The sequence below is a fragment of the Arvicola amphibius genome, chromosome 7 (assembly GCF_903992535.2).
Source record: "Arvicola amphibius chromosome 7, mArvAmp1.2, whole genome shotgun sequence".
Classification (NCBI taxonomy): Eukaryota; Metazoa; Chordata; class Mammalia; order Rodentia; family Cricetidae; genus Arvicola; species Arvicola amphibius.
This window is the reverse complement of record NC_052053.1, coordinates 76,480,672-76,503,954: the sequence shown is the minus strand read 5'-3', so window position 1 is coordinate 76,503,954 and position 23,283 is coordinate 76,480,672. Positions and strand designations below refer to the sequence as shown.

The 23,283-nt window shown below is 48.5% G+C and overlaps 1 protein-coding gene across 1 annotated transcript in view; it reads right to left on the bottom strand.

The window, feature by feature from the left end:
- The window catches only part of Clmn (calmin), a 92,692-nt gene that overhangs the window by 23,512 nt on the left and 45,897 nt on the right, over window positions 1–23,283 (bottom strand). Inside the window, 2 exon segments of the mRNA XM_038335746.2 lie at window positions 2,391–2,486; window positions 6,983–7,044. Coding sequence (XP_038191674.1) covers window positions 2,391–2,486; window positions 6,983–7,044 — 158 coding nt within the window.

The following is a 23,283-nucleotide window of genomic DNA, read 5'->3' as shown; positions in this document are numbered from 1 at the left end:
ATTGCAGCTCCATTCCTGACAGCGCGAGCTCTGCGCAGAGTGCACAGCGAGCTCATCTCCGGAGCACACACGTGCCAGTTCCACCAGAAAGGACCTACTGTGCTCTACTGATGGGCAGTGGAGGACTCATCTTTGCTGAGCTGCAGGGTTAAAGGTCAAGGCCAGAGAGGTTGTTGCCGTGTGCTCTGGCTTCAAACTGGGAGTCTGTCTACTGGGAACACAGAACAAGGGGCTGAAGTGTGCTTTCTTACAAAACCTTTGGGGAGGTGCTGCAGCTTGACTGAGACCTGCCAAGAACACCTCAGCCCACTTTGAACAGCTTCCAGGCCTGAGCGCACTCAACAGCATCTTTTACTTCCTGAGTATGAATGGGGATGACAGGCCTCAACCATGCAGATCGGAATAGAGCTGTTTATGTGTTTGCTTGGTTGGTTTTTGAGACAGGGTTTCTCTGTGCAGCCCTGGCTGTCCTGAAACTCACCATGTAGCCCAGGCTGGCCTTGATCTCACAGAGATCCGCGTGCCTCTGCCTCTAGAGTGCTGGGACTAAAGGAGTGTGCTACCATGCCAGGCGAGAAGCCATGCTTTTAAAGTCAGGTCCAGAGCCAGCGTGAGCTGCGTTGTGCGGTATCTGTCACTGCACGTGCAGACAGGCACAAAGGGCCACCAAGGTCAAATCAAGCACTCAAGATGGAGCCAGTTTCTCAACTTAAACACATCTGGCATCTAAAACAAGGAAGATTTTATTGTCTATGTGGGTATGTGTGTACAGGTGCAGATGCCAGCGGAAGTGGTTGTGAGCTACCTGGTGTGGACCCTGGGAATCGAAATCCAGCCCTCTGTGAGAGCCATAATCTCTGTTAACAGCGGAGTCATTTCCCAGCCCGTGACAGGCATCTTGGACTGGATCATCTGCCACCTTGTGGGGGAAGAGGGGACACATCCGACAATGCCTGGGAACATTTTTAGTTACTACACTAACAGGTATTTCCAGCACTGAGAAGTTACCTCTGCTTAGCCAACAACCATGGATGGTTTTCCCTAAGTCTCAGCCAGAACTCCGGTTAACACAATGCTTAGTCCGGTAACTTGATCCTTCGGTTTCAATTCTGAACCATCACAGGCTCACCGAAAACACTGGGCATTTGCCTAACAATATAGGTTTGCATAAAAGCAAACAACAAACTGGAAAAGATACAGGTCAGCAAGATGGCTCAGCAGGCAAAAATGCTTGTCATGTAAGCCTGATGACCTGAGTTCAATCCCCAGAACCCACAATGGAAGGAAAGAAGTAACTTCCTCAAGCTGTCCTCTGACCTCTACATAGCCACCACACACTATTACATGTGTACCTCCTCCACACATGTGTGCACAAATACACAGTAATAAAATAATAATGAGAAAAAGATACTACTCGGTTACATATGTTCCTATCACTCATTTTAAGATTCACTTATTTTTATTTTGTGTATATGAGTGCATGTGTGCATGTGTACCATGTGTGTGTAGTGTCTGCAGAGGCCACTAAAGGGCATCAGATCCCCTTGAACTAGAGCTACAAATGGTTGTGAGCTGCCCTGTGGTGCTGAGAATTGAACCTGGGTCTTCTGCAAGAGCAGCCAGTGTTCTTAACCGCTGAGCCATCTTTCCAGTCCTCGTATCACTCGATTTATTTTAAATTTATTTGTGCATATGTATCTGTCACATGTGTGCAAGTGCCCTCAGAGGACAGAGAAGAGTACTGGGACCTTCTGGTGTTGGAGTTAGCGGTCATTGTGACTGTCTGACGTCGGGGCTGGGAACAGAACTCAAGTCCTCCGTAAGAGTAGGAAGTGTTCTTAGCTACTGAACCATTCCACCAGTCCCACATTTCACATGATAAAGGACTGTCACCCTTCAGCATTTCCTGAAGCTGACGTACACTCTGTCTGGATGTGTGCATACATTTATACCCGATGTCATGGTTACATCTGGGATGTTCCCCCAAGATCTACACACTGAATACTCTAGGTGCTGCTGGCCCATACACACCAGGCTATGCGGCTACTGGCTGATGATGGAACCTTTAGTGTGTGGGTCTTGGTGGGAGGATGTCAGGTCTTTGGAGTTGTGCCCTTGAGGATAACGTTGGAATCCCTGGTCCCTTTCTTTTTGCTGCCATGAAAGGAGAAGCTTTCCTGCTACACATTCGTGTGATGTTCTGTCTTTCCTCGGGCCCAAAGCAACAGGACCAAGTGGCCATAGCCACTTCCGAACCCACAAGCCCAAACAAACCCTTCTTCCTTTAAACAGCTGACTTGGGCACTTTGTCACAGTGATGTGAAACTGATGTCCATATGAAGATGAAGCCTATGAACTACTTCCTTTTGTACTTTTCCCAACACACATACCAGATTGCGCCCGGAGAGGACTTCTAGCAATGCCATTAGGATTTTGCCATCTTGGATATCAACGAATAGGTCCGTAACTTCTAGTGGTGGGTCACACTATAGGACAGGGGGAAAAGAGGAGACCCGTTAGTGACCTGGATGGTCAACAGAACTACTTCACAATGCAGTTCTTTCTCAAGAGAGAAAGTTGCAGGGATGCTGTAGAGATGGCTCAGCAGTTATAGCAGTAGCTGCTCTTCCAGTAGGGCCCTGGGTTCAATTCCAAGCACCCACATGGCAGTACGCAGAAGTCTGTGGCTCGAGTTCCAAGGGATCTGCTACCCTCACAACAATGCATGTAAGATAAAGTTAAATAAATTACCTTTTTAAAAAAGAGAGAGAAACTTGCAGGCAGACGGATCACCTGAGAGCCAGAAGTCTGTCACCCTGGAAGGTACCACTGGCCAACAGCTGTAGGACTGCTTGGCACGAGAGCTGAATAAAGGAACTAATTAAGTGGCTTTTGAGGCCCCCCTAACATGAGATCTCAGATCCCCAAGGCTGAATCACAATCAGGCTTCTGTCTGAGGAGAGTAAGAAATGGCACGTCCCATAGGTTTCCAAAGCATAAGGAAATTTGGGGTCCAGAGTGAAGATAGCTCAGTTGATAAGTATCCGCTACTGCACCAGCATGAGGACCTGGGTTCAAGCCCCCAGTGCCCACATAGACAGCTGTTATCCCATCGGTGAGAGGTTGACACAGGAGGACCCCTGAAGCTTACTGGAGCTTATTGGTCAACCAGATTTGCTGAATCAGTGAGCCCCAGTCCCACCCAGTAAGGGATGCTATCTACAAAAAAAAAAAAACAAGGTGGGTGGCTTCTTAGAAAACACAACTGAGGTTAACCTCTGGCCTCCACAGGCACCCATATTATACACATCTACATACATCAGCATATCCATCAAAATAAAACACACACACACACACACACACACACACACACACACACACACACACACGACTTCTGTTAGGGCTCATGGAAAATTACCTAGTGCAAATACTCACTTTTGATTTGGGGAAAGGGAGGAGCTGGGAGGCTGGGTGATCATCAAAAAGCTATTTGGTAAAATCCGGTGCCCTGCATCTGGCCTTGAACAGTCATAATGTATGCAATGGAGATCCACCCAACAGTGGATCAGAAGCCTGCATTTTTGAGCTCCTGAGGCCTTGTCCAAAATTTCCCCTTAGCTTTTGTCCAAGTTAAGGGGGTGACTGGATGCTTCATGAACCTCAGGGACAATGGGACGCAGTGCCCCTAGCTAACTGGGGCAGTGGCAACTCTTCCCAGCACACACCCGGGGGTGAGGAAAATCTCAATACAATGTTAGCTGGGCCAGCACCTTCTCCTCTGGGAAAGCTTCCTTCCTTCTGTAGCCCCTTGGAGGGATCATGTTTTACTGGTTAAGGAAGGTGGCATTTCCTCACCCTTTATATGAGTCCTAGTCTCCTGCCCCAGTTAGCCAAAATATAGGATGAGGCCATCTACAGGTGCACAGAAAAGGGCACGCTTCAAGGGTTTCAGGGAGTTTGAACCAAAAGGCCATGTGTTTTCTTTGCAAATCCTACAGCCTCAGCCACATTCCAAGTCTGGCAGACTGCTTCCTTTTAGGAGACCCCAACCAAACACCCCTGATGAATGGGCTAACAAAATTTCCAGTTAGCCGCCTGACAGGGGTAGAACCTGACCTGAGGCTAATTTCCATCGGCTGTTCCTGGAAGGGCCTCAGCATCAAACAGGACCTTGGCCAGAGTCCACCGCTGGACGGCAGGGGGTCAGGCTGAAACCACTCCAGTCCAAACACTCCCCGGACCAACATTCCCCAGGCTTCAGGAGTCTGCTAAGGCCGGAACCACAGTACCCCTCACCTCCCCAGGGCTTTCTGCATGATCGAACTCCTTCTGTAAATTAAGGAATTTTTCCAGAAGCCAGAGACTCAGTAAATATTCCTGACAGCCTTCAAATTGCAGTTAAGCCCAATTCACCAAGGACTTCCTAGGTTTCCTTTGCATGAAAGGCTGTTTTTAAAAGTCTCGGGGCTGGAAACAGGGCCGTTAATTTCTCTCTGCTTATTACACATCGCTTTCAGGTGCTGTCTGATTTATCCTCAGAATGGTGCTACATGCTACATACCTGTTCCCCTTTCCCCTCAAAAAAGGGACAAGAGCAGGCCTGGTCAAAGAGAGTGTCCTTGACATGACACATGCGTGTTCAAAGAGGTTCACACTGGGTGGCAGGTAAGTGTGAGGCACTTGTTACATGACTCTCTGCTCTCTTCAGTATTTATTTTTACTATAAAAAGAAAGACTTTCTGGCTCTACCCTGTCCCCTGCTAGGAATTCTCAAGCAGGCCAACATGCATCAGGCATTGATTTAGGGGCTCGCCAAGCTCGAGATTGGGGACTGGTTTTCCTTTTTAGTCCCCCCGAAACCCCAGTAATGTTTTACTTTATGCACAAGGCCAAAAATGCGCCCTCAGTCAAAACAACCAGCAAAGGATTTATTATGCTTCGAGTGTGATCCCTTGTTGTCTTCCATCTCGTGCCCAAGATGTTCATGGATGATGTGACAACACCATGCTATCCATTCTGAAGGAGGGACAGGGGCTCAGGAGGGACGGGACACACGTGCCTGCTCAGGACACAGGCAAGTGTAAAAGAGAACTGCCTCGGTCAGGAGTTCCAATTACTGCTTTCTAATAACTACGCGGTTTTCTCCCAGGCCAGTGGTTCTCACCTTCTTAATGCTACGACCCTTTAATACAGTTTCTTATACTGTTGTGACCCCCATCCACAAACAATTTTCATTGATATTTCATAACTATAATTTTGCTAATGTTATGAACCATGATATAAACATTTGATATGCAGGATATCTGATATGTGACCCTTGTGAAAGGGTCATTCGACAACAGCACGCGCAGGGTTGGGGTGGGGGGAGGGGTGCAACCCACAGGTTGAGAACCATTGTGCCAGGCCATCAGTGGTTATGCTTTTACCTTTGAGGAGGAGAGAAACACTTTAAATTTCTTACAGCAGTGGAACAGCCAGCTTCCAGGAGACGGGGGAGATGGGGAGGTGTGTAGATGGAGAATAAGAGAATGTCCATAGGGGAGAAGAGGTGGTGTTAGTACAAGAAACACCAAGTCATTTGGATTTCTCCCAAGATAGTCTCATGTCGCCCAGGCTGGCCAAGGACAACCTTGAACTTCTCATTTCCTGCCTTCACCTCCCAAGCTGCCAGGATTACAGGTAGGTACTGGGTGCGGTGCTGGGGGTCAAATCTAGGCCTTTGTGTATAAGCAAGTACTCTCCCACCGGCTCCCCATCCTCAGCTCCACAGATCAGCTTTCCTGAAGTGTGAATATTCTTGCAGCCTCAGGAATCTTGGGATAACATGTTCCCAGGGCCTATAGGTTTAGTCTCACAGGCAAGGGGAGCTCGCATTTCTGCAGGCTTCCTTTCCTTTTCTCACTGAGTGTTGTTCACCTGCTCGCCCCTCCTCTCCTCCTCAGCTCCTCCTGCCAGAGACTGCGTCAGCTGCCTGGATGTTATGTGTGTGCAGCAGACACAACAGAAAAGTCAAGCTGCATGGCCAAAGAACATGAGAAAGGAAGGGAAAGAGAAGAGCCCCTGAGATGCTGTAGAAGAGCTCAGGGAAGCTTGGGACGTCTGGGCACCTGGGTCCTCATTCGCACAGTCTACTGTGGGCTGTGGGAGGACTCAAGGAGACCTGGCCGTGTGCGACATGATGCAGGCTGCCTGATGCAGAGTGTGGCTCTTCCCCAACCACGTTAAAGAAGCTTTGCTAAAGGCTGTTCAGAGCTCTTGCTCATGTCAGTTCAATGATGGCTGCTAACAACCTCAAAGTGGACAGCTGGACCGTGTCTGATGTAGGGTGACGGCCTTCTGCCCATGGAAGCCCTGGAATTGCTCAACATGGAATAGCTTCCGTTGTCCACTCACGGATTCTTTTCCCCGGCTACGTTGGTAATCACAGAACAGCTGTGTCGTGTCTGCTCTCTGTGTCTGCTCCACATACTGAGAGTGGACAGCACTGAGAAGACCCCATAAAGACACAAACGCACAGAGCCATGGGGTCGGAAGATGGCTTAGTGCATGAGGCCTTTGTCATAGAAGTACGGGGACCGGCATTCCAACACCTAGGACCCAGATGTGGTGGCATGCATTTGTAATCCCAGTGCACCTCAGTTGAGACGGGAGGTGGAAATGGGAAAAGACACAGAAGCTCATGGGATGGCTAGCCTGGTGTGCATAGCAGTGTGCAAGAGACCCCATCTCTATAAGGTGGAAGGCAAGGACTGATACCTAAGGTTGTCCTCTGACTTCTACATGCTTACATACATGAACATAGACATATCCATACACATACATACTACAGTACACAAAGTCACACACATACACACACAGACACACACACACACACACACACACACACGGGGTGGGGATCATGTCTCTTCCCTGCCATTCTACAGAACCACCAGTGTAGTTGCAGGCGAATCTGTCACTTACCCGCTCCCAGACCCCCACTTGCCTTTTCGAGGTGTAGGTTTATCCATCGCGTAAAAGTCCTCTTCTGCACATTTTCCCTCTCAACTGCAAACAAAGAAATGCAGTTAGCCGGGGAACAGAAGAAATATGGGCAAAATCTTGCCCCCCTTTCCGGGGAAATTCCATATGGACAGATGGCAGACTGAACCCTGCAGGGTCCCTGGCATGAGCAGAACCCTTCACAGAAGGGGCCCACCCGGGGATTATGTAGTACCTTATCCCTGTTTTCCAGCCCAAGATTGAGCCTCTACGTAATGCCATGAATTCAGACTGATTTTGAGTGTCCAGCCACCTGGCTGTAAGGCGAATAAGCTCTGATGGGAAGCGCCGTGGTTACACAATCCACTGAATCTACACAGCTGCCTAGAGGTGGAGATACAGAGATGTGGGATGGGGAGATGGTTCAGTGGGCAAAGCCCTTGCCAAGCAAGCGTGAGGACCAGAATTAGGATGCCCAGAATCCAGGAAAAGGCAGACACAGTAGAGTGCATCTCCAATCCAGGAGCACCTGTCTCCATCCTAGGCTGGGATAAAGACAGTATTAAGGTTTCAGGTGGGAGCTCTGGGATGTGCCGGGGTGTTGAAGAAATAGTGTCCCAGCCTTAGGGTCAGAATCCCTGTCACCTTCCAGTTCCCTGTGTTCAGGCCTGTCTCCCACCCCTACTTCCGCTCAGCAAGCTGAAGATGAGAGGCCCACTCCCAAGTTCACAGAGGAACCTGGGGTCCTGCATACCATGGTAATGCAGGTGTTTTTAAGATAGGGTCTAGGATGGCTTCCAACTCGGGACCCTCCTGCCTCAGCCTCCAGAGTTCTGCATGTATTATCATGCCCAGTTTTGTAGCTCTCACTTTTAGAGATAGAGAAGATTTTGCAGGCACCTGCTGCCTAACCGTGGTGAATGGACAGCCCTAAACCATGGGGACAGCACTCCCTCACAACGTTTCTTAGTAACAAGTGCTCATTGTGCCGGGGCACTGCCACCCACCAATTGCGATCTGGGTTGCTTCTGTTCATTTGTTTATTAAACTGAGATCTTATAAATCCTGCCCCTGCTAAGGAAAAACTGTCTTAAGGATGGATGAAAGGAAACAGAGCTGGGAATCATCTCTAGTCCGCCCCACATCCCCTGTTGCCCTGGAGATGGGAAGTGTGTTTTCAGCTCTGTCTTTCCCAATAACCAGTAACAGCAACAAGGACCCCTAAGAAATTCACTGAGCAGGGCCAGAGGAGATGGCTCAGTGGGAAAAATGCTTGCTCTGTAAGACCTGAGTTCAAATCCCTGGTGCCCGTGTAAAAGCGAGGTGCATCGGTGTATTTCCAAAACCCCAGTCTGGAGAATCAGAGAAAGGTGGATGCTGGGGGCCCTTGGACAGCCAGCCTAGATGGTACAGCAAGCCTCAAGTTCAGTTCAGTGAGATTGTGTCTCAAATAGGGTCGAGAGCAATAGAGGAAGATATCAACCTCTGTCCTCCACATGTGCACACCTGGGTGGGTACACACCTACCCGCATACACGTTTTATACATACCCCCCATATATATACATGACACTGACACGTTTATATATGCACACAGGTTTTACATACACACACACACACATACACTCACTTAACAGGTGAATAAACTGGGGCTAAATGTCCCACGCTTCTTCCCTCTACCTCCTGAGCTCTGTGGTCCAAGCCATCCCAGATCCACTGAAGACCTAGGCTGCGTACCTCTGAGGGTCATAGCACTAGACTCTATCTTGACGCACGGTAGCCTATGATGGCTGCCACCTCGGTGTCCAGCCACCATGCCTCTCAGGAAACTTCCCTGAGGTACTGAGGCAGACAACTCCTAATTTCCCTGCAGATTACTAAGCTCTGGGTTTCAGCACAGTAGAACATCATACTACAGACGCCGGAAAACACTTCATACTCCTTTAGCAAGGAGAAAATGAGAGCTAATCTGTCTGCTGCCGGAGAATAAGGCTTCGCTTTTGCTTTTCCATAACGACTACAGTGCTTTTTTGGCCCTTAGCCACACGATTAGGTAGATAGTGGCACCCATAAATCAGATTTTAATATTGTGCCTTTCATGCTTTTTAATTGAAGAGCCAGCAGACAGTAATTACGCATGTGACTGCTTTCCTCTCCTTTGTCTCCTTCTTAAAGAAGGTCACTGACAAGTAGCCATGCCATTTAAAGCTCTGATCCCAGCAGGCTGTGCTTCCGAGAGAGGGAAAGGAACAGTGGACAGCAATAAGAGTTGAGACAAGGAGGCACTTGCTGAGGTGACAGAGTCCCAGAACACCAGAGACTCCTGAGAGCTGGAGTGGCCCATCTCAAGCGCCAGTTCAGAAATGTCCACCTCTGGACCTAGATCTATGTTGTTCTTTTTGGTGGCTGAAGTTTCCCAGGGTACTTACTGGGTTGCCATGCCCTGCTCAAAGGATTCTGTGACTACTTCTCATCTGCCACTAATAGGAGTCACACACCCATGTGCAGCTTTGCACCAGCACCCCGGCACACAGCTCTTTGTGCACAAGCAAGCAAATGCATTTCTCATCCTTGACGGCTCCAAGTGGGGCTGCTGGGTCTTAGTGGTAGGCACATTTAAAATTTTAATAGCCACTTCCAAACTGCCCTCCCCAAAGGCTGCCCGAGTTTATACTTTCACCCCCATCTGTCTTTAAACAAGTTTATGGGGATTGTAAAGTATTTACACACACACATTCAAACACCCAGGTTTGCTTCTCCAGCTGGCCTCAGAGCGAGCAAAGCACAGACCCTGAAACAGAGAAGCATTTAGTAAGAAGGCTGAGCGAGAACTCACAGCTGAACTGCGTGTGGGGATGTAAACGTGAACATGGGTGTTCATGCCCTACATATCTACCCACCATCGATCTACAACCACACAACCTCCCCCATTCATCCACCCATTCAGCCAACCACTTACCTCTTCCCGTTCCTTCATCTATCTCTTCACCCACCCCTCACCTACCTCCCCACCTATCCACCTGCCCAACATGGCATCCACTTACCCACTCAGCCATCTATCTGCCCGCCCATACCCATCCACTCGCCCATCCACACTCCCAGCTGATATTTATACAAAGATGACTAGACATTGGAACAACGCCAGGCCCTGTGGGTAAAACCAGCAACGAAGAATTAAGTATTCACAGAATCTGCACTCGAAGAATCCCTGCAAGTGGGAGGGAGAAACAAAGATGGCATGTGGAGCAAGTGAAAGGAAGAACGGAGTAGAAGAACCAGGCTTTATAGGGATGGAGAGAGCTGACTTTGCTCTCTCTTTGGTACTCTTCTTGGGGCCTACGGGAGAAGTGGGACACAGAGGGACCCAGGCTGTTTATGTTTTCCAACTGCTCTGATTCAGAACCAAACTTGAGGTGGCTTTGCTTCTGTCCCCAACAAATCCTGTGGGAGGAAAGTTGAGCATAAATCATCTTTTACAGGAGGGGTATGGTGATGACTGATGGCTAGCGGGGGACAGTCAGACACAATCACAGATAGCGTACAGGCTCCAAACTGAAAATGGGACACATCACCGAATCCACAGGAGAGAGTCTGAGGGACTCCAGACTGCCGCACAACCACATCGTGGCACTCTGTACAACTCTGGGCCAAGTTCCCACTCTACAGAACGAGGACAGCCATGTCCACCTCCGAGGAACGCTACAAGAGTGCACGAGGTCACCCTGAGATCATCCCTGGCAGCCGCTGTCTCCAGGCCAGTTTTCCCGGCCCCTGGCTCACACAGCACACCCTGGACTTAGGGATTTTTGTCTGGTGTCCCGACAGAGGCCCAGTACACTTGCACGGCAGTCTCCATTTCAAAATGTGGCCCCCTCCTGCAGGCATTCCTACTATGGGCCTGCCAAGACTCCATAAACTTTATATAGTTTCCATAAATCCAACGGCCCCTTTTTTCCTCTCACGTTGTAAAGGTGTAGGAAGCCGTTTCTCTGGAAAGGTCTGGCCTGAGCACGGAGAGGCTGTGGGGCCCAATGTGGGCAACAATGAAGTAATAACAACGCTGTAAAATTGCCATCCCAGCTCTGCCTGGCCAGTGGGGGTGCAGGAGGAGCAGGCAGGGGGCAGAGGGAGAATTCACCAAGCGCAGGACCCCAAACACTAGGCAAAGGAGGGGCAGGAGACAGGGGAGGCCCTGCTGTCTAGCCCAAGGCCACAGCCCCAAATTCCCAGATACAATTCTGCCTCCGGCTTGGCTAAAAACAGATTATCTGAAAATGGAAGATGGAACATTTCTCCCCGTCTGCGGGCACCGAGGAGTAGGCAGGCTTGGGAGCTGGTAGTCACTGAAAAAGGGACAAGTTCTGGGAGTCAAATTCCTTCAGATATAAGTGTGGTCCTCACCCCTCCAAAGGAAATTTCTCTTGGCAATAGACAGAGAACCATAGAAAACCACAACCAATCAGAATGCAGCGCTGTGGAGTCCAGACCCAATGGATACATCTACAAATCACTTCCCCACCTAAGGCCAAGGGACCGCTGTGGGAGAAAGAGCAGCAAGAGTGTGAGAGGCAGCGGGTCATAGAGTTTGCTGTTAAATTGTCTCCTAGGAACATGGGAAGCTACAAGCATAAAGTCTCATTGCCAGAATATGAATAGAACAGGGACATAACAAAAGACGTGCTAACAAGGATATGGGGGTGGGCATGGGGGGAGCTCAGGAGGCCTCAGCCCTACACAAAGAACTACAGACAACTAATGAATGTCAAGAGGGAGGAGAAACAGTCTCCCCTGAGGTAGAGCACACCAATTGGTTATCCAACACCAAATGGTCAGCCCTGAAAACACAATACAAATAATATTATACAGACTGAGAAAAAGTTGTTTTATATATTTAGAAATGTGTGTGTGTGTGTGTGTGTGTGTGTGTGCAACAACAATTAATTTCATTAAAAGAGAGGCTATGGATTTGAAAGAAAGCAAGGTAGGGTATTGGGAGGGTCTGGAGGAAGGAAATGGAAGGGGAAAATAATGTAATTATACTAATCTCAAAAAATAAAAGAAATAATTAAAACAGATTCCTTCTCACTTGTGGCCTTTTGTCTCCATGGTCATATTTCTCCAAAACTTACGTTATATACAGCATTTCCTCTGTAATATATATATTCTTCCCAACCTGGGGGAAACAGTTGATGTCTTTCGCTACTTATGAAAAAAATTACATGGCCAAGCGGTGATGGCGCATGCCTTTAATCCCAGCACTCGGGAGGAAGAGGCAGGTGGATCTGTGTGAGTTCAAGGCCAGCCTGGTCTACAAGAGCTAGCTCCAGGACAGGCTCCAAAGCTACAGAGAAACCCTGTCTCGAAAAACCAAAAGAAACAGACAAACAAATAAATAAATTACATGATCTTGAAGGTGAAAATCTCTTTAAGTTTCATTATGCCCAGAGAAAACATAGACACATGCTATGTGCACATGCAGCTAACGTGTGGATCCTCACTCAATCTCAATGTGATGAGGGATGACTCAAAGTACTGTCTATGCTCACGGACAGGGCTCCTGGGGGATGGTTAAAATGATAATTTCTTAGCTCCGTACAAAACTTTAAAAAACACTTTTATTATTATTTTTTTAATGTATAGTGCATGTCTGTGCACATGCGAGTACGGGTACCACTGGAGACCAGAAGAGGGCATCAGATCCCCTGGAGCTGAGGTTATAGGCAACTGAGAGCCAATTGACTTGGATACTGAAAACCACTATGGTCCTCTATAGGAGCAGTAGGCACTCATAACCATTGAACCATTTTTTTTTTGAGACAGAATTTCACAGATCCCAAATTGGCCTTGAACTCCCTATGTAAGACAACCTTGCATCGAGGAAATAGGCATTCGCTGCCTCACCTGACACCTGCGTTGCTAGAGGTTGGACCCAGGGTTTCATCCACTCTTGGCAAGCAATCCACCAACTGAATAACATCCCCAAACTCTGTTCAAGACCTCCAGACTCACATGCTCTGAGGCAGGGCCTGGGAATCTGCACATCACATGTTCAGTGGCTAAAGAGCCTGCATCTTGGAAGAACAGATAAGCACAGATGGCATCTTGGTCTTTGGGTGATGCAGGCAATGCTAATAGGTGTGATGATGGGAAAGATCCAGAAGTTTCGTACCTGGTAAGTTGTACCAGGGCCTTTAAGGCCATCTGGCTCTCCCAAGCCCATAAGCTCAGGCTTAATTGCCATTTAAGCCAATCCAATATGAATTGCGCTTGAGGAACGGCTTGGATGCACCAGGCAAGAGTCTTATTCACCCCTGAGCTCTGATGATGAGGAAGATGGATGTCTTTATTGGTGAGTCTGAGAGGTCCCTGGCCTGGGGTGAGGGGCAAAGGCGGTGGACCTAAATAATTTGTAAGGAGATAGGCTTTGAGGTCAGAGGCACTGCTGGACAGAAGGACGGAGATAAAGGGCGACCAGCTATAATGTCCTTGATCCACTTGATGTCCTGAGCGACCTCTATGGAGGCAGCTAGGGGAAATGAACTGGGCTGGCACAGGACAGAGTTCAGAGGAAAGACCTATAGTGCCACGTGGAAGACACAAATGAGTTTTCCCTCTGCCACAGGCAGAGGAAGAGAGATAGTAATTATGGAGACTGCCCTGCCACTAATGTTTGGGGGATCTTTAAAAGTAGCTGGTGGTAGAGGCCATGTCTCCTGGATAAAAGCCCAAGACTTTCTATAAATCTGACTTAAAACTAACCCCAGTTCATAAATGAGCAATGGGAGGTTCAGGGAGCCGGAATACTGTGGCCACTCAGTGGAATCCCAGGACTCACACCTAGCTCACCTTGGCTCCAGGCTGAGGTTCACCTATATCTGCAAGGACTGGAAATCCTAGTGCATACTCACAAAATGGACAGGGCATCAGCTCCTTAACCAAGCTTGGTTTCAGTGTCCCAGCTCACCCCTCTGTTGGTGTCCCTCGGCCACGCCCATGGCCAAGAACATTTGAGAAGGTTTAGAATTCTTCAGGTGTGGCTTTTAGCCACTATTACCAATCCAGGTGTCTACTCCCAGGAACACATGGCAATGTCTGGAGGTAATTCTAATTGTAACAACTGAGGGAATGCTGCTGGCATCTTCCAGGCCCACAGGCTGCTCAGTATCCCATGATGCCTGGGACAACCTCCCCAACACACACTTGTTGGGTCCAGACTGTCAGCAGTGCTAAAGGAGCAGGCCCCGGGATGGGGTTGATGCTTTGCGGTGACTTCCCCTCTCAGACCTGCTCCAGGGCACCATAGAGCAGTGAGCAGGAAGGCTCCCACAAATCATCATTGTCTGCACAGAGAGCTGGCTCAGGTAGCAGAGATTCTGCCTGTTAGAGACCATCACCATGTTCCTCCAAGGGAACATGGGCGAAGTCAGATCTGCTCTCATGGCCTCTGTTTTCCCATCTGTGCAAGAGGAACCATAAAACCTACTTCCAGATATTGGAAGCATCAAATTTATTAGTGCTGTGTTCTTACGGCACAGGGTTTCACCCCATCCTGGCAACAGGCTCCCTGTTAAGCAAGGTGTTAGGCTTCTGGGGAGGGTGCGCAAGCAGATAACATAGAGAAAGCAGGATGGGCCAGTTAGGGTAAGACCTGAATGGAACCCTAGACTCAGAGACCTTAGCAAAGGCCTGAGCACATCACTAAGTATCGCAAACACACAGTGTGGCTGCTGCGGTACACCTTGGGCAGTTAGAGGCTTGATTGTCTATAGACACAGTGCTCCCCTCCTAGGGCTGCTGGCAAGTGTCACTGCCTATGCATGTCACCAAAGACACTGAAGTAAACAGACTCACCAGTACTCATGGCTGGCAGCATCAGGCTAAGACAGGTGCAGACCCAGACTGGCCTTCCTTTAGCCATCCATATGAGCCCACCGTTATTTTTATAAATTGAGTTGGTGGCCAGGGAGGGTAGAGCCGGCCCAGCTGGCAGAGAGCTGGTGGGAGGGTGATTTGGGAGTCAAGGCCCCTTCACTATCTGGAAGGTCAGGGAAGGCAGGGTGGTGAGATGCTAATATGTCGACACCTGCACCCTGTCATTGTGTCCCACAAATCATCATAGTCTGCACAGAGAGCTGGCTCAGGTAGCAGAGATTCTGCCTGTTAGAGACCATCACCAGGTTTGCTCTGATGACCAAATCTCTGGCCTAAATGTATCCACAGTCTGGCTCCTGTTTCTGCATCCTTGGAGTTAATCACATTAAAAATAGATATTTTAAAAATTCTATCCAACTTGAACACGAACAGGCTTCTTTTTCTTGTCTATACAATACAGTAAAATAACTGCAAACATAGATCTTACATATAGGGTGCTAGGCATCACAAGTCAGTTAGAGATGATTAAGGAACATGAAAATGTGTTTGCCCGGTGGAAACACTAAACCACCTAATACAAAGGACTAGAGCATCTCACCACTTTGGTACCCATGGGGATCCCAGAAGCAGCCCCCTTAGATATTGATGCACATTTACACCAGAGACCCTGATGCTCACTTGGCTCAAAGCCTCTCATCACTAGGGCTATTCTTGGTTACTACAGACATACTTCCTCACCCCCTTAGCTCAGGTTGGCTTTCTTCTCTTGGGCCCTTTGCCTGGTTTGCTGGGGACCCCAATGGCAACTCCGTCCATAGCAGCGTGGGAGTAACAGTTCTAGAGCAGCTCCACCTCCCTCCTGTGCTTCACAAGCTGACTTCTTGAGAGCCCTGGCACTTGAAGAGGTCCATACCCGCTCCAGATGAGACGCAGCCTTCCTCTGTGGTTTCCCTCCTCTCCATCTTTCAACACCTCCCAGAAACACAACCTCATTACAGGGCCCCATGCTGGTTTGCCTGAGAAATAAAACTCAGAAACAAATTAAATGGCAATTTCTTTTTAAACAGGAGAGAGGCCAGGCTTTGGGAATACCAGGCCCACGTCCTTTGGTTCCGACTCTTGGGGACCACTTCCCCCAATGGCTCTGGCAGTATTAAAGTCAAGGCCTCTGTGTGGTTTCTCACTAGTCACGATTTCGCATTTAATTTCCTTTGTTTTTTCCTCTGTGAATATTTGCTCTGACCCAAGTCCCTTTTATCGAGGCTGGTAATAAAATGTGAAACCCTCATAGGGAGCACTGGCTAAGCAGCACAGAAATACTACAGACAAGGGTGCAGCCGGGGGTACAGGGCTTCATGCACCCTCATTCAGGATGCTCTTGCTACCTTTTCTCTTCTGCCGCCCCTGCATGCTGAGGACCATGTCCATGGGCAACAGAGCAGAGAATAGCCTGCTCCAGTTGGTGCAAACCAGTGGTCTCTGTATACATGCCCCCTCAGACTCAAATAAAACTGCCAAGCTCATTCTAACTGGGGGACTTAGATCTAATTCTCTCACAGGTCCCAGAGGCCACCAATTAACATACCATATCCTGCCCTACCTCGCCCCTATTTCTCAGCTGCTCCAAAACACATAACCCAGGGCTCCAAAGAGCTAGTCCCAATTACACACCAAATTAAATTTTAAGCTATATATGTATATAGGACCAGTGCCTGTAACTCAAATAAAAAAAAAAAACCCACTCCGCTTTTCTCTGAGAGTGACTGTCTAAGATCAGTACTAACCCTCAAACCACCTTGATTTATGGCCAGTGCCGCCAGCCAGCCATAAAACCATAAGCAGACAAACAAGGATTTTACATTTGGCCAGATGGGCAGGCCTGGGCGGTGGGCCCAGTGCAGGTAGACTGCCCCAAAGTGTCCAGCTATAACCGAGGCAGGCACATATGGTACTGCATAGTCATTCATAAAGTCAAGCAGGGAGCAGACACCCACAGATGATTATCCTCAACCGTAATAATAAGTCAGGGACCCCCGTCCTCATAGGCTCTTTGCTGCTCACTTCTGTGATTCCAGCACTCGGGATGCTAAGGCAGGCGGATCACAAGTTCAAGGCCACAGAGTGAGACTGTTTATCAACAGTGAATGAAGAAGGGGAGAAGGGAAGGGCCTGGGATGGGAAGAGAGCAAGGAAGAAGGGGGAAAGGAAGGGGAGAGAAGGATGCTATGGTTTGATTTTACTTGTCCGCTTGAAAGCTAGGTGCCAACTGGTGATGCTACTGGGAGGGGTCAGGCTCTTTAGGAGGAGGCGGGGCCGACCTGAAGGAAGTTGAAACACTGAGGACACACTCTTGAAGAGAAAACAGAGACTTCGGCTTTTTCTCGTTCTGTTTGCCTTCAGAACACCACCAGGTGGGTGGCTTTCCTCCAACACAGGACCCTGCTATGAAATTCTGCTTCCCCGCAGGTCCAAAGCACCACGCTGGAGCAGCCACAGTCTGTAAACCTTGCTTCACTTTCCAAATGATTTCTCCAGGTATTCTGCCACAGCAGCAAACTCCTTTACCGCATCCCAGGAAGACTCATCCTTCGGATCTCTGACACCACGATCCCCAAAGGAATAAACTTTGTGAAAGCACAAAATTTGGCAACTAGTTTCAAGCCAATTTTTCCACGTGGAAACCCCACGGCTTCTAAACAATAAAATGAGAAACTTCTAGATCAATGTTTTCCAAACCACATCCTACTCACTAAAATGCCTCCTTCAAAAAAGACTTAGTAGGTTCAGGCCATCTGGAGTAATCTCCCTTCTTGTGGATATTTAGGATCAGTATGTTTAAAGCCCTGATAGATCTTGCAAAAAAATTACGGGGCTGGGAAATGGCTTAGTGGTTAAGTGCTTGCCACACAAGCATGAGGACCTGAGTTCAGATTCCCAGAACCTATGTAAAGTCAGACATTATAAGATGTTTCTGTAATCTCCTTGCTCCTACAAGGGGAGGGGGCAGAGGCAGACTTCCTACAGGTCAAAAAACCTGTTAATCTGGTAAAGGCAGAAGAGAACAACAAAGAGAAACCCTGTCTCAAAGTAGAGGGAAGCTTGCCCCCAACACTGTCCTCTCCTCCACATATGTGTTACAGCATACACATATGCCCTCAAACACACACACGAGAGAGAGCGAGAGAGAGAGACAGAGAGAGACAGAGAGAGAAACAGAGACAGAGACAGAGAGACGGAGAGAGAGCACTTCGGTTCCACTCAAATCATATTCATTTGAGGCCAGACTCCTTTTCTATATAAACCATAGTGTCCTTACAGAATCTTGCTTTAGAAACTAGGGAGACACTCACTGATGGAGGAGACACCTCCACTGGATCCTGACAGAGTGCAAAGCAGATGATAACATTATATGGTAGCAAAAACTATTCTGTGACCTATGACAGATCCATTTCCCTCTCCCTGTGGGACACACCCCCATTTCCCAAGCTGCTGTGTAGATGGGTGGGGTCCCGTGGTTAAGTTCTGGCAAACAGGATGGAGTAGGGCTGAACGCATGCCGTTTCTAGCCACCATCAACCCCGCCCTACAGGAACTGAGAGAGTGTGGACCCACAAAGGCAGGGGGCTCTGGAACCCCAAGTCTCCCCATGGAGACTACCACACAACTGAGAGCTGGGTGAGAAAGGATGGTCACATCAAGCCCTAGTACGTGCTCTCCCTCCCACAACCTCAGAGACGCTCCCCTGTGAACAGGGACCCCGGGTCTCAGCTGGAAGGAATGGGGGTACAGTTTGTCACCAGGTGCTTGCCTCTCTGAGAAGGGTATGAAGGGCACCACAATCAAGCTTTTTGAGCCCCTTCAGAGCAAGTGTCTTAGTACGGGCCCTTCCAGAAGGCCCTGCTTTGTGTGGTTAACACAGTCCTAGAAGAAAAGCATCCTGTGAGGCTGTCACTCAAGAACAGAGCTCCAAGGTCCCAACAGCAAGAATCAGCTTACCTCTGCACTGTGACTCTTCAAAATGGAGATTAAACACAACCTTGCATCTGCTCGTGCCCTCATAAACCTTAATTTGCGTTTTGAAACCCCTGTCTCTGTCTCCACGGGGCTAAAGTTATCTCAGCAGGATGGTAGGTGCTAAAACTGGGGAAGTGCCAGGTATACTGAGACGTTTGTATCTAGTTCACCAGGCCCAGAGAGGGGCTGGTGGTGGGGGTTGGGGGGAGCGGAGCAGGTGGCGCAGGCAGAACAGGTCCATATGGAATACAAAGACAATGATGGCAAGCTGGCTGTGCTCACGTCAACAAGCAGAACCACGGTGGCCCTAAACTTCTCATTTACAGTTTCGGCCAGCCAGCAGAGAGTGACAGCAGTGTGAAGGTAAAGACTGCAAACTGTGACGGAGAAGTGAGAACTGTTGTACCTTCCTCCATCGGGGACAACAAGATTGTTCATTAATTAGCTAGCACAAGACAGGGCTGCCGGACCTGAGTCTGGAGCATGGCAGAAGCCAATGTTCACAAGGGATCCTTTCTGGAATGAGGTCCTCTCAGGCGTGTATTCCCGGGGCAGATGCTCACAGATCACACCACTTCTCATGCTGGTGATGTGAGTGACACCCCAGGCAGAGCCTAGAGAAGACAGGAGCTGGTTCTGGGCCTGGGGCCGTAGCTGCTACAGACACCTCCGTCTTCCGCCTCTACTTCTATGCTTGGATTTTTTGAGACAGGGTCATGCTCTGTAACCGAAGTGAGCCATGATTCTACTGTGAAGCCCAGACTGGTCTCAAACTCACAACGGTCTTCCTGTCTTAGCCTCCGAGGTGTTAGAATAATGACCCACCACATCTGGCCCAAGGCAGGTGGGCTTCTGCTCATTCCCTGTTGAGTGAAGGGTCACTGTAGCTACCTCACTGCGAGTCTCATCTGGGACTGAAGTCCTCTCTGCTCAATCAACTGAAGTCCACTGCTGAGCCACCATGAAGGGATTCTGCCTCACCCAGTCTCAGGGAGTACGGGCACAAGCCTGGCTTGCAGACACTCTATCCTTAGACACACACAGTGGCCAGGTGGATCTCTGGGCCCAGGCTCTGGAGTCTCTGCATAGAGCTTAAATACATGGCTGTCCTCCGGGAGAAGGGGGGATTGCCTTGTAGGGGCGCTGTACACTATAACACTGCCCCTACACTATTATTCTTTCGGTTGGTGGTTTCTGAGGCTGCCGTGTACTTTGGGCTCATTGTGGGATCCTTGTGTTTCTTCACATCCTTTTCTCTCAGCTGACTTTTCTAGGAGACAGGTATCCTTGTCATGATGCATGGGATAGAACAGGGGAACCCAGAAGCTAAGATCTCTAGATGAAGATTAGGCCTGAGAACCTGGGAATTCAGGCAGAGCTGGATTTCCGGCTGGTCCCCGGAAGGGAGATGCTGTCTGGAAGCCACTTACCACCCCGTAGACTACAAAGGCAAAAGACCAAGAAGGATGCAAGCAAGAGCAGGAAAGATGAGGAGCCTGCAAAGGGATCATGGCTCTGGTCCTTAGGTTCCCTGAGACCCTGGTGTGAGAAAAACGCTAGCTTTTTAGCTTAGAGACGCCATTGTTGGTTTTGGCAGGTTACGGTGAGAACCATTCTAGCTAGTTTCTTCAACCAGTAAACTTCATGTGGACAAAAATAAGAACAACAAGAGAGGCCTAGAGACAGAGCCCACAATATGTGGTCCTTACTTGGTCCCGACTTAAGAAATTCAAAAACTATAAAATGAGCAATTGCAGTCTGAAAGCTTACAACTAGAGCAGATGCCTAGGCTATTCAGTGCCAAAGCTAGGGAATTTAAGTCAAGCAACAAATGTTAAGGGTGATAGTTAAAAAAATCCTTGATGGGAGTATTCTGGTCACTACTTTGAAACTGTGTTAAGCAAGATAAGGAGAAACAGGGTCACCCAGTTAGTGAATGACAGAACCAGGTTCTTAACCCAACAGCATCCCAAAGCTTACATCCCTAACCATTACACAATACTTCCCGCCTCACCACCCCTATCTAAATCTAAACTACCTAAGTCCTTCCAAATGAGGTCACCACACCCAGCAATGCCACTTGCCACTTTGGATGGGTTCTTTTGCAAGCAAAGCTGTTTTTCAGTCCTGCTGTTATCAGCCATCCAAACTATTTCAGGTGGTTCTGCAAGGAAAGTCTCAGATTCAAGGCCTAGACGCTGTCAGGGGGGTTTCCTTGGTGATTTTTTAGGCAGAGAGGCCTGTGGGAGGGACAGTCACCTTTTATTGTAAGCCTGCCTGAGTGCTTCATTTTGTATGTGTGTGCATATATTTGATATGAATTTTAATCTATATTTAAAAATTAATTACTAAGCCTGGGAGTGCAGGCCTGCAGTCCCAGTTACTAGGAGAGCCTGTCTGAGCAATTTAGGAACACAAATTCAAAAGAGAAAGCAGGAAGAAGGCTGGCGGTGCAGCGCGGCAGGAGGGCACTTGTCTTGCATGCATGAAGCATCAAATAAACAAACAGATAATAGTTACCATTCACTCAGCCCTGTGCAAATAATTCATTTGTCCTCAATACCACCTATGCAGAAATATTTACATATGTGTATCTGACAAGAAAAATTTCTCTTTGTAAAACTTTTAGATACCTACATTAGAAAAACCAAGAAAAATCCAACAAAAAAGGAAAAAGTCATAGGACAATTTAATCTCTTCCATTCTTCCCTCGATATGTTCCTTATTTTTAATATTTTTTTCATCATGTATGCAAAAGGATGCTCTACTCTGGATCTTTCTCTCCCCCTTCCTGCATGGTTCATCTGGCTGCATCCTCATCATCCTCATCACTGTGTCATGGTCGCCCTGGAACTTTCTTTGTAAGTATAGCAATTGATCTCAGCTTTTAATCAAGTATGTAATCCTGAAGAACCAGACACATTCCAACCTAGTGGGAAGCTGGCATGGTATCCTGTGAGCTGGGCTTAGCCCTGGCTGCAACCCCAGTGTGAAGCCTTCACCCTCTCTAAGGAGGAGCATGATTAGAGTTCTGTGTAGGGGCAAGGAGTGTGGGTACCCAGGGTTGCTGGGGAGGGGATGCAGAAGTGCGCTGTGGCTCACGCTGCCCTAATATCTGTGCCCATCTCCTTTCACTCCTAATAGAATTCCAACTTTGAGTCTGCAATCTGTTGCAAAAGCATTTCCTGGGAGTCATAATCCTGGCACCTGGTAGGCAGGCTCTTCTCTGTGAGTTCAAGCCTGGCCTGATCTAAAGAGTGAATTCCAGGACAGCCAGAGTAACACAGAGGAAACACTGTCTTGAAAGGTTAAAATAATAATAATAATAAAATTTTAGTAAAGGAAAAAAGAAAAAAGAAAGATCAAGCATTTCCTGGCCTCCCTCGCAGACATGAAGAGATGACAAAGTTCAGCCAATAAAGTGGAAGTGCAAATGAGTGCATGGCGCTTCCTGGAATGTTCTTTACAGAGAGAGCTGAGGGCACTGTGTGTCTTTTCCTCTAAGCCTGGCCTTCCTAGAGTAGAACTCCAAAGACAGAAAACCCAGAAGTGGCCACTAAGGATGATCAAGAAGAAAGTAGCTGGTCCCTCTGCAGCCCTGAGTGCCAGAGCTGGCTCCTGGGCTGCTCATCTTTGGGCTTCTGTCATGAGATCAGTGCTCTCTGAAAAGGCTTGTGTGCTTTGTAACTCACAACGGGACACCATCCTGACACGAGAGAGACTCTGCCATTGGTACAAGCCTATCATTCGTGACTAAGGACAGAGCTCAAACCAACCTGTGTCCATCGGCTGGATATTTATACAAGTGCCTCTTGCTCCTACTAATGGCTCAGAAATAAGCATTTTGATGCATAGCATAAATGCCCACTGGCTATTCTATACCTCTAACCCTTTAACAGTTGTCAAATTCTCACACTGGTGTTTTGTTTGTTTGTTTGTCCCCCCCCACCACAAAACCAGAGGAAACTAAGTCAAGATAAGATACGGCAGTCCAGTCATGGGCAACAGGCTGTCCCTCTCTTACATCGCCATATCTAAAAAGTCAGCAGCTTCAGCAAATATGGAGCTGGAAGCTATCAGATACAAATAATGGCATATCCTGGGGGTTGTGGGGAGGACCTGCCCAGGTTCTAGAACTACAGATCAGCTCTGTCAGAGTTCACCTCTTACCCCAGGAAGCCTGTCTCCAGCCTCAAGGGCAAAGAACAGGGGAAGGAAGGAGATCCCACGTATGCAAGACTCGTAAATCCCGGATATTGCTTGGAGCCTCAAGAAACCCAGGGGTTGAGCCAGCATCTCAGGACCATGACTCGAGGTTGATATGGGGTCGGGGTAAGCAGGCAGGTGTGGAATGGAAAGGACAGACGCGAGTCTATGTGGCAAGGACCAGGAGACTGTGAAAAGGCATTAGGAGAGGTTGG